The following is a 12,765-nucleotide window of genomic DNA, read 5'->3' on the forward strand; positions in this document are numbered from 1 at the left end:
CCCCAAAAAATTAAGGTAATGGTATTCAATTCCCATAGAGCCTGCAGAGGTGGGTTCTCAGTGAAAGGATCCACTCTACAGGTGGTTGAAAAAGTTGAATATCTGGGGATCAGAATTGACAAATATAAAATATGGAATCATCAGTACCAAAAAAGTGAACACTGATACATACTGCATTTGCAATATTCAAGAGGTTCAAGGCTACCAGCACCAAATGTGTCTCCCTATTTACAAGGTCAAAGCCCAGGCTGCTGCAGTGTATGGGTCAGAAATTTGGGGGTTTGCAAATTTTCAAGGAATATCAATAAAGGAAAATAGCTACTAGAAATCCTTATTTAGTCTTCCTCAGGGTACTCCAACGATCCCTCTTTTCTTTGACACTGACCTCAAGCGGGACAGTGACTTGGCAGTGTTGAAAACCTTCCTATATTGGGCCAAACTGTGGTCTACCCCAGAACTTTCCCATTATAGGTAAGCCGCAGAGGAAGTGTTGAAAATGAGCAAGCCCAAACTCCCACTATGGTTTCAACATGTTAAACTCCATCTTTATGACATAGGCCTGGAATGATACTTCACTAATCACCCTCAGCACTAAGGCTATTATAAAAAGGCTATAATAAAAGATGCCTACTGGAATAGCAATACCAATGGTCAACATGGTAAGGATAAATTTGATGGTATGGTGGATGACTTTCTATCTTTTAAGCTAACACCTGGTAGGGAACTGTACATGGACATGATATAACCTCTCTTGGCTCACACGTTGTTTATTAAATTCAGGCAGGGATCACGATTATTAAACAAATTCACAAATGGATGGAAAACGCATTGTGCTGATTTACCAGCATGTGTATTTTGTAAATATAGGATTCAAGACGTTGAACAGGTCATATTTTTCTGTACTGCATATGATAGGCAGACCTGGCTTAAACCACTCTGCATTTCTGTGGCTGTGGGACAAAACAACGGGGTCTACTGTGGCCTACGGTCTGACACCAGACAGCTTTCGGTATTTGGCATTAGCCGATACTTCTACACAGTGTACCACTCAGGAAGAGGGTAGGTGCATTATTCTGAAAAAAAAAAAAAAATATATATATATATATATATATATATATATATATATATATATATATATATATATATATATATATATATATATATATATATATATATATATATATATATATATAATTTCCATACATCTTTTCTATGAATGTTTTTCTATTTCTCCTTTCTCCTCGCCCCTATTTTCAACTAACTGCGTAAATATGTGGGAGCATTGAGCACTGAAATGTCCAATTTATCTCAATCCATCAACCCATTTTATGCTGTTATTCTCCCATTTTAAACTGTTTTTAATAGTTAATATCACTTTGTTAGTTTTATGAGAATGTTTGTAATCGACTGTTTTTACGTGTAACATCTATGTTTAAGATATGATTTGTGTGATGATTTAGAGAATTGCTGGTCTTGTTTTATAGGCTTGAACCCGAAATAAACAGTTGTTGAATGATTTGATTATCTAATGGTGAATTTTCAATTCGGGGTCAAGTTAATTATTTTACCGCTGAGCACTATTGTAGAAGAAATGGAAGGCCTGTGTGAAAAATGTAGGGAAATGCAACAATGATTGTATCAGAGGAGTGGGAAAACTCACATAATATTACTAGTTAATATTCAATGCAAACTTTAGGGAAAAAGATCAGACCCCACAACCATTAACCATTAACGCTTGCACATTCTCTAAATTTCAGGAACATTCTCTTCCACATGTATGCGGACGACACGCAATTATATCTGAAAATCTCATCCTCGGAAAACATCTCACTCAATACTACCCTAATGTTTACTCAAAATTGGCTAACGGAGAATCATCTACTGCTCAACACCTCTAAAACTGAATTCCTGCTCATCTCCCCTCCGAATCTCATCCCCAAGCTAGACCTCTGGCTGAGTCACCTCACTGTTTTCAACTGTACGCCTCTCATCATAGACGCAGTCAAGTCTCTCGGTATCACTATGGACAAGCACCTGAACATGAAAGGTCATATCAGCAATGTATGCAAAGGAGTTAACCACTTGATGAGATCTCTCAGAAATATCAAACCTTTCCTTCCTCCAAATGATTTCAAGCAAGTGGTTCAAGCACTTGTCTTGCCGAGGTTAGACTACGGCAGTGCTACCCTCTGTGGCCTGCCTAAATACACTCTGGCTCCACTAAGGGCTGCACATAAGTCGGCTGCTACACTTGTTACTGATACCAAGCGAAAAGATCATATATCTCCAGTCCTAAAATCCTTCAATTGGTTGACCTTCGAAGCACAAATTCAATTAAAGATTGCTGTTCTTGTACACAAAGCCCTTCACCTTAATACTCCTACGTACCTTGCAAAAAAACTTAAACTATCCTGTAGCGTAAGAGCTTCAAGAAGTGCCTCTGTCCTCCTCCTGAAACCACTCACCCTTAAGAAAAAGAGAAGTTGTCATTGAGCTTTCTCCGGAGCTGCCCCTAAGATTTGGAACTCTCTCCCACCGGAAATTCGCAGAATCTCCTCATTGACTGCTTTCAAAGTGGAAGCCAAAAGATTCCTAATGAAGTAATTCATACCCTAATAGGGTTAGACTCACAGGCCCGTTATCATTGCACCTGCCAACTTTGTTCTTACGGTTGATACAGCTCCGCCTTGTACACTGTGTTTCACCCTTGCTACCCGCCTACACTTGTTTTATTGTATTACCATCCTAGTTGTATTTTGCACTGTACTTTCTTTCTCTCCCTTACTCTTATGGATATTGTTATAGATATTGCTTTTGTCATTCCTCCCTTCATATTGTAAAGCGCTCTGTTATCCCTCGGGATCTTGTTCGCCCTATAAAAAACGTTATACATAAATAAATTAAACAAATCAGACCATTAAGTTGAGAAGAGAAAAAAATATATACATAATTCGTAATAAAGATTCAAATGTACTCTGAAGTATGGCAGCAAAGATACAACGATGGTTGGAATTTTAATCCTTAAATGGACAATCCGACAATAACCAGATCGACCACTCGAAGGATCCTACTCAATGGGTATGCTGCTGTACTTTGTGATGGTGCCTCGAGCCACCGAGTTACACCAAGAAAAAGCTGGCTTCAATCAACGAGGTTAAACCCACCCAATCAGTTTTCTTTGCAAGTGTTCACATTCCCTTTACTTCATGGAACTAAATCAAATGATATTTTTGCATACAAATAGTTTAATCAAAATGAAGATTTTTCTCATTAAAAAACAATGATATGCATTTTGAAGTTCCTCTAATGAACAGGACAGTGAAAGAGCTCCTACGTTATGCAGAGCCATTACTCTCGTGTTCTGAATGAAATATTCCACCTGCAAAGCTATTAAGTTGCATTATGAAGTACCACAAAATGGAGAATGAACCGATCATACACTTAGAGTACTGCTCAGCCCATTAGGGAATTGCTAATAACGATGCCTGAACTATCCATGCCATCACTAACTCAGCAGAAACTGGTTTCCCGTCATTGTATTAGCTGCCCTCTAAATTAACCGCAGCAGAGTACATACGAAGCTCGAGCCACATCCTCAAACCTACTTCTTCTACGCGGGTTAACTACAAATATTTGCCTACGGTCAACAGCAGGAGGTGTGGATATAAAAATAAAAAAAACAGCCCAGCAGCAAAGCCACAGATTCCATATTACTCAGGGGAAGCTCGACTACAATTCAGCATCAAGGCTCCTTTAACTCATCAAAATGATACATTTACACCAAACGACACAACTTATAAGAGTATTTGAGGGGGCAAGGGGTGTAGTCTGACAAAGAACTAATGGTTAGGTAATTAAAATGAGCTCTAACTTAGTAGGATTCCTAATGTGTGAGTAATACACATTTACTCTTTTAAAGGGAATAGTACATCATCCTTAAGACAAGGTACATTTTTCGGTTAGGATTAAAAAAAATACATAAATGTTCTACTAAGCAAACAATCCACTTAAGCAACACTGACACAGCATACTGCCTCGAGGAAGAATTAACTTCTTACTTGGCATGGCCAACATTTCCGTCTTACTTTCCAGCTATTCGCTTGGGCATCCATATATCTTTACACTTTCAATTTCAGCCATACAGGATATTGCATTACTTACTCTATAGAGTGCTTTGCTACGAGTAATTTATTTAGAAAATTACATCTAGGTTAAAGAGAAAAGCCTCTGGATAAAACAAGGTGTCAAAACAAGCAGTCCTTAAAAAGTTGAAGCAAAAATATAAATCCAATCTAAAATTAGCCTTCCCAATTTGAGAGAACAACCGTTAAAGCCTTGACCTGAAAATGAAGGATAGAGCCAGCCCTAGGCACCAGCAGTTATTCAAGTGGATGAAAGATCAAAATATTACCTACAGCCACATACCTCAGGCAGACAGATGATAAGAAGAACATGACACCACACAAGATTTGTGAACTGTGAATGGTAGGTAATGCAAAAGTCAACAATGCGCCTGAAACAAACTTTTGTTCCCATTCTTGGTACATAGACTCATACACCTTCCTATGTGTTTAAAGTGGCACACATTTCTCAATACAGAATTCATTATTTGTTTTGATTATGAAAAATATAATTATTCACGAAACTGGGTTATAAATAAAAGCAAGCAACTGTGCTAGATTCAATCCCACGTGCAACATATGGAAGTCCTATGGAAGCGAAAGGAATCTGCAGTGGGAAGCAGATATAGAAGAATGGATTGGTAAATTTAATGTAAAATTCTGGCCATGTTTTGGGCCTGCCCTATGAGATATATATATAGCGAAAACATACTAGTGTGTTAAACGCATTCCCAGAATATACACTTTTCTTCATACCATGAAGTTGATAACGGCTGAACTTCCAAAAGCTCTTTGATGAAGTCAACTACTAAGTCCATTTCTGCAGATCTTTGATTTAGTAATGAGAGACTGTAACACAGGGTATTAAAATGGAACTGACAAACAGAAAATACTCTACAACCTTCCAATGGGTACTGCCTTTCAAGCAAATAGAAATCATATAACAAGGAAAGGGCAATCAAGACAAACAATAATGTTAGCATAAGCTGCATCTTGTTCTTGAGGGCAACAACACTCCTGCAAAGGAGTGTGCATAAATACATACAAATTAAGTACGTAAAATATAAAAACATACTTTGAAAAGGGAAAGCATCTTTTCTTACCGGTCTGCAATTGCTTTGGCCATGAAATAATCTTCAGCTATGTACTGGGCAAAAGCAATTAGTCCACCAGCTTGGTCCAATACATCCTTCCGCATCAAGCACGACATGCCAGTGACACACTTGAACCCAGTCACGTTTGCAGAGATGTATGACCTTGGATGCGATGTGCCAAAGTACACCTATGTAAACAAATCGTGCTGGTCAGGAAAGTTGGCAAATGCTAAGGCTAACACCAGTGCATGGAATGCAAAATAGTGGACTACATAAAGCACAATTGCGGCACACTGTGTCAAACATTACTGCATGGTATAGTGGCATTTTAAAAACAACACAAACACCACATGTATTTAATGCAACAAGGCCCAACGGTAAAACTAATAATATTATAAAATTTACCATAGCGGGCAACATCAGCATCATATACACATACACACATAAACATGCATACATACACACACACAAAAAAATTGTTTAATACTTACCATAAAAGCTGTTCACACACATTATATAATTGTTTTAGGGGGGTAACCTTCATATATTTCTTTTTCAGGTGGAGTGGAGGATGTGGATACAGAGGTACTGAAGCGTTTCCTGGCAGCAGACAGTATCAAATGAATCATGAGCTAATATTTCCGGATCGGAATCTGGTGGCCTTTATGAATGGATTCTATGGATGCAGGTGGCTCTAGGAGACCAGGAACTAGATACCCATAGGCCTGGGGGTTTTGGGATCAGAGGCTCAAAGATAACCAAGGACTCATAAATTAGAAGTAGATGTTTCAATATTCAGTTTTGGGCTGCCCCATCAGTCACTTCATCAAATGAGACCACATCCTCCATGGGGATACTCAAGGATGTGTCCGGTCCGGAGGTCCAACAGAGAGCATACTCATATCTGAAACTGAAGAGGATGCAATTCTTCTTGGAGAGGTGAGAGATTTTGATATGGGAGATCTGCTGGTGCTTTTCTCTTTAAACTGTATAGAGTGGCTGTCCTCATGGTCATGTTTTTCCTACATTTGTGCAGCTGAAGGAGGGGCATCGGAGAATTGTCACTCACATGAGGCGGTTTTGAAAGTGCATATGGACCCACTGAGCCTCTGGGTGGCTAAGAGCCATCCGCCTCTGTTGGAAGTAGAGGGGAAGCTTTTGTAGAAGGTTGTGGTACTGTAACTAGTGGAACATCCAAGATGCACCTCTAGGATTTACCGTTCTGTGTGGATGTCAGCATTTGGCATCTTGGTGCCACATGGGGCTGGAGGAACTCGTGTAGCATCATGACCCTCAACACAGAGACAGATGTCACTGAAGAGGAACCACCAGATAATGAAGGGGGAACTTCAGAAACAGTTGATGTCGACAATCTCGGAACAGATGTCGAGATGTTCAGTGCCTTTATGAGGACCAGGAGCAGGAAGGCCAGCGACTCGAGGTGTGTCCTGAGTGTCCCAAAAGAATATTAGACCAGTGACTGAAGTTGAGGTAGAAAACTCCCTTATCCCTTTAGAGATGGTGAAACCGTGAGGCAGAGCAGCCAACTTCCTCTTGCTTTGCCCTCACACAAACTTCCTCTATATACCTGAGGCACCTGTAAGGCACCTCCAGATTTTATACTTCGTGATGGAGTGAGAATCCAGGAGGCAGGCGAAGTCATGATCATCCATCCAGGATTTCTTACCTCTGCATGAGGGGCACTTGTCAAAAAGAGCCAGTATGGTGGTCAAAGGAAGGTTGTCAGGATAAACATCTCGGAGGACAGAGCACAATAAACAAGCATTTGCAATGCAACAGGTCTCGCATTTACGTGAGTTTGAGCTGTTGGCATTGTAAATGACAATGCCTTTTATTTATGTTTTGGTTTTGGAACATAAATAAAACACATTGTCATTTATAATGCCAATAGCTTAAACTCGAGTAAATGCGAGACCTGTTGCATTGCAAATGCTTGTTTACAGTGTGTATATAAAGCGCTCCGATACTTTCAGGTCAAGCTAGCGCTATATAAAACTTTTAAAATAAAAATAAAATAAATAAATGGTGAAAAGGAAAGTGGTGGTGAAACCTGGGGATTTGCAGTGTTTAAAGGCAGCCACTGATGCACTCAATATGTACAGCTGTGTCAAAAACTAAGGCTCGCTGCGGGAGTCAGAGGGCTCAGCCAAGCGCGAAAAGCACTGAGGACACGGGAGGGTGGAGGGGCAGAGGGAGGGAGCCTGGCAGAGAGGGCGAGCAGACTGGGAGTGGGAGAGAGATGACAGTGTCCATAGGGGACGGACGAAAGTCATTAAGGATTTAAGTGAGGTCTGGAGACAAGAGAGGCCTGGAGAGAGAGAGAGAGAGGGTGGGGAGAGAACATGCTGGCAGGGGGAAGAGGCGGATATAAAGGCACTAGTAAGGAAGGGGAGGCGTCGGCGGGGGAAGCAGATGCTCAGAGAGGCATACAGGGCATAGTAGATTCAGCGGCCACAGCAAGAGGTACAAGAGGCCCGAAAAGGAAGGTGACGTAACGGCCAGGACTGCCGACTGTGGCGCTGGGGAACCAGATTAGAGTCTGGGCGTCCTCTGCTCAACATCCTGTGATTCCAAGCAAATTACTTAATCTCCCCCTTTCTACCAAAGAATGAATGTGTCCTTGTGTAACATAACTGATGATCATGTGCAAAAACAAGAAAAGAAAGGAGGCGGAAACATAATCAGGCGGTAGAACGGAAATGCTGAATCAGAAGAAAAGTTGGAAGCAGTGTACCGAGAAAGGAAACAACCAGGTGTAGTGGATAACAAGGAAATATGGATTGATTATGCAGAGGGAAGAGCAGGTTACTGGGTGCAGTGAAGGAGAGTAGGTAACGGGGTGCAGTGAAGGATCAAGGAAATGTTGGGGTGTAGAGAAACGTATGGGTACCATTTTAAAAGGCACGTACAGTGTATGAAGACTGAGGTGGTGAACTTGCATGTAAAAGGAGGACACACAATGTGCAGCGGAAGGGTGGGTGGAGTGTGTATGGAAAAAAGACGCCAGGATCAGGGGGCAGGGTGGGGTGCAGAGGGAGGGTCCACTCATTGTGCAGCTGTGGCAGAGTGAGACTGAGAGTTGTGCTGCGCAGGGAGTGAAGAGGAGTGGGTGTGAAGAGCGCACGATGGGGAGCAGTGCAAATGGAGGGGCGGTGTTTCAGGGAGGTAGGGGCACAATGGGCCAGTCACGCAGGCTGCCAAATGCTGCGCGCGCCTGTGTGAAAGTGATCACGATCGCGATCACACATCAAAGCGGCCGTGCGGCCGCGAAAGTGAAAGCAAACGAGTGCTTTCAGGCCTCCAAATGGTGCGCGCGCCCGGCCGACGCACATGCACTGTATTTGGAGGCCTGAAAAGCCACTGTTTGCACTGCCAAAACTCGCTTACTATAAGTCTCGCCAGAGCAGCGCTAAAGCGCTGTCTCAGGCGGGACCTAAAAAGGCACAGCAGAAAGAGGGTACCGGAATGTAGAAATGTAAAAAAATAATTTAAAAAAAACCACAAAAAAAGGCAAGTTATCAGCTAAAACACAGTCTTAGAAAGGCAACAGCGTTCAGGGAGCCTTCAGAGGTGAGCCGGAAAAACAAGCTGTCTCGAGGGTCCTATATTACAGGATGGGAAGCCTGTCTCACTCTGAGGTTTTTAAAGTGTGCAGTGTCTAACTGGTTATGTGTGTGCCCAGCTAATTTGAGGTCCTCTAATTTGGGGAGAGAGGAGTTAAGAAAGGGGTAGTTCAGTGGTGTTTTTAACCAAATACATGGTCTGTTAATTCGCCTAACTGGATTTACTTTTTAAAAACAAACAAAAGAGCCAATAAGAAGAACATGTTGCCTCTCAGAGCCAAGTTTTCTTTTTTTGTTAAAAATCTTAAAATGGTGTTACTGGGATACCGCAAATGAGTGGAACCGTTCTGCTGTTTGTGGATATCAGAGAGAATCCCATGACAGAGAAGTTCTGTTAGTAAGTCATAGGATAGTAGATAATCTGAGATATGGGATGGTGTTGCTTGTGGAACCAAGAAAGGTGCTAGCTTTAGCTTTTTGTACACCAACATCTGGATCAATGGGAAAGATTGAACTCCTGTTTGAGGTTCTCTAGCGTCCGAAGAGTACTTGATGCCTGATAGGACTTCTCAGAAGACAATGTGACCAAATAACTCTACAAGTAAGTACAGCAAGCAAAACGATTCCAAAGGAAGTATGTGTTTGGAACCATTAATGGGTTCTGATCCACAGAGGTCCCTACAGGCCACATTGAAGCCACCCATATCAAAACGTAAATACTTTTAACTGAACTTTAAAGGATGCCCACTTCATGAAAGACTGTATTTTATAAAAACACAACCGTTTTAGCCTAGTCCTGAAGAAGGTACTTTGGCATGTCTCTGACATCTCCTTGTGCCTATGATACTTGAAAGAGGTCGAAGGTATCAAGTCCACCAACAGAGAAAGGTTCACAGACTAATTTAATTTTCCCTCAAAGAAACCACAAAAGGTCCGCTTTAGTCATAGTTTTTTTCTTTTATCACAGTTTTCTTACTTTTACAACATACACAAACACACCTAAATTGTGTTAGTTTCACACAATAATTGAGGATACGTCAAACTATCTGTTTATCAACTGAAAATAACTTATTCCGTTGATTTACTATCTATGTTACATTGGTCACTTTTAATTCACTTGTCATCAATTTTACATTCACAATACTGAAAAGGTGTAATCACCTATGATGAGCTCAACAAATTCTCTCAAAGTTCAACCTCCGAAAATGCACTACACTCTCCAAAATCAATCCTAGACTACATCAGATTACAGGGACTTGGAAGTTAATGCTACCAGAGAGGCCTAGATCCAAGTAGTGGGTGACAAACACAGTTGCTATTCAACGCAGCAAGAGACAACAGAACAACGTCTGCAACAAATACCTTTTACAGCACTATCAGGACCAGGAGCAATATTCTAGTCTGTCGATCAGGAAGCAGAGTGCTGCTGGCGTAAGGAGGAAGCCATGAACAGGTTGAGTGGATGCTACTATCAAAGCTGACATTTACTGATCACTCACTTTTGCAGTAGGAGTGAATTCTTCTCATTCACTTGGAAATGGGCTTATCTAGAAATGCTCTCCAATCCTGGCTTTGGTTCAGAAGACAACTCCTGGTGGCACGCAACCAGCAAGAGAAGTCACGAAGGGGGATCAAGACAACAAATGCATGCCACTTGAGACAGACCTACAAGACTACTGCAGCATCTACACTTTTAACACCAAGCCTTTGAGGCCCGAGTATTTTATTCATTTATGGCCTACAATGTATACATGGCTTGTCTCACAGATATAAAACCATACAGGAATGTGAATGAGAAATCAGCACCAACGTGGACAGCAGCACAATTCCAACCTTGCACTAACTTAGAATCACAACCATGGCATGAGTTCAGTCTTAGGTTCAAGTAAAAACACACATAAGAGTAAATCAAGCAGGGGAGATATGTGGGAGTGAACCAACAAAAGGGATGAGCGTACATTTTTGGTTTGAACACCAGAGACCTCAATTCTCACTCACTGTGAGTAAGACTCACATTTGGCACTAGTCCCAAAGCTTCAAATTTGCCTCTAAGAAAATCTTCAATTGTGAGCAGAGCAGCTCCTTGGAGCTTCGAAAGTGTCAAACCACCGCAGAGAAAGCCCCTCTACAGACCTCCTCAGTTAACCTGAACCGCTTTGGATACAACAGAGCGCTGCACTAACAGTTTTGTAAGCCAAGATTCAACTTTAGTGATATTTTGTTATTTTATTTATTTATTTTTTAATTTTAATTTTTTTTTACAGACGTCGGGTCTCATAATGTCACTGTGGTGAACATTTCTGCGACATCACTTCTTGTGATGTGTGTGAATATATCAATTAGCTCTTCTAAGAAATCTTAAAACTTCAAGGGATGGTCTACATGAAGCTAAGACTTATTCTCGAGCGCCGTCCACAATGCAGTGCTATTTGAAGGATAACGGTGAAGCACATGTTTGTGTGCTCTGCTGGGCAGACATTTATCCTCCTTAGGTTTAGTGAACATCTAAACAAAACCTTCTCAACTAAATATATTTCCCGTGGAAACCTGCCAGGTAATGAATTTGTTTAGATTAATTAAATGCCAATTAAAGCAGTCATTATTCTAAACTTTCTTTACATTGCTTGAGTAGGTCTTAAAGCGTTTAATTTACATCATTATTTCGTAGTATTTGACACAACTCCTCCTGTAAGTAAAGTGGGCAGTCTAGCACCTTTCAATGGCTTCTTTTTCTTCCTTAGTTATCCAGAACCGAGACAAATATTCTTATATAGACAGAAGAACATTACTTATAGATGTAAACCTATACACAGGGATTTCAATGACTATCGGTGCTTTTAAGATGCAGTGCCAGTCACGGTTAGAAACTGTACTGACAGCTCTTAGACAATTAGGTTGTTTAGCATACCTTACATCAGATACATTTGTGCAAATCTCTGAATGAGAACCGTACGAGAGAAGACCATTAACATATTCACAATAAAAACAATTGGCACTCCATCTACCTTAACAAAACTGTGAGCCATTTAACCATACAACATTTACTCCTTTGGCTGAGGCACGCCAAATGCAAGAAAACAACCGTAAGTACGCCTTGGAGAGGAAAATACCTTTTTGAGAATTGAATTGAATTGAAAGGGCATTTCTAGAGCACATGGCTACCCGAAGGCATCCCAGCGCTAGTTGAGACTGTCCTATATATCACGTAGACCACTTCTTGGACAATATGTCTCAAGTAATAAATGCATGCAGATTTTTAGTGATTATTATTCGATTCATGAACACCATGTTGATCATGTGATGCATACATAGATGCATATTCTAGCAATCGATTTCATAACTATACGTCTCTAGGCCATGTTGAAAAAACACAGAATGACGTTTAGTGGAGCAAGGAAACAGCATGTGCTACTGTGCCTTGGGGCCTGGATCATTTACATAACCCAAGTTGTACAAAACGGGTTACCTTTCAAGACTGCTTAAAGGTATATTCGAAAAACCAATCCAGTTTTTTCATTTTTTTTTTAACAATACAAAAACCCACAGAATGTGCCAAGTACCTTGTTGCTGTGACTGGTGTAGTCTTCCACTGTAATGTAGACAAACAACTTCATGTTTAATCTTACTGATAAATAAGATTACGAGCCTGGTCTGAGTCAGTGGTACAGCCTGCAGCTGTTTATAAGGGTGCAGTCCACAGAATGCAAAATGATAAAACGTGTGTCAGATTCTGCAACTAAGTTGATTTCCATTTGGTGAAACGCTACACAAACAGCAAGCATGCACACACAACTTCTTCAATTGACTCACATTTTTCTAATCCACAAAGCTCATGACTTGAGAACATACTGATTTATTTTACAAAGCAACAAGTATTAACTTTCCCAAAGGAAATGTAATTATTAACTCAATATCTTGGGGTGACTCATGCACTAGGGACGTGAAATCAAAAGATAGTTAATCAGT

The 12,765-nt window shown here is 40.8% G+C and overlaps 1 protein-coding gene across 1 annotated transcript in view; it reads right to left on the reverse strand.

Moving 5' to 3' along the window:
• The window catches only part of UGCG (UDP-glucose ceramide glucosyltransferase), an 88,676-nt gene that overhangs the window by 15,591 nt on the left and 60,320 nt on the right, over positions 1-12,765 (reverse strand). Inside the window, exon 6 of the mRNA XM_085641274.1 lies at positions 5,225-5,403. Coding sequence (XP_085497400.1) covers positions 5,225-5,403 — 179 coding nt within the window. The remainder of the gene's footprint in view (positions 1-5,224; positions 5,404-12,765) is intronic.

The sequence above is a fragment of the Triturus cristatus genome, chromosome 2_2 (genome assembly GCF_964204655.1).
Source record: "Triturus cristatus chromosome 2_2, aTriCri1.1, whole genome shotgun sequence".
Lineage (NCBI taxonomy): Eukaryota > Metazoa > Chordata > Amphibia > Caudata > Salamandridae > Triturus > Triturus cristatus.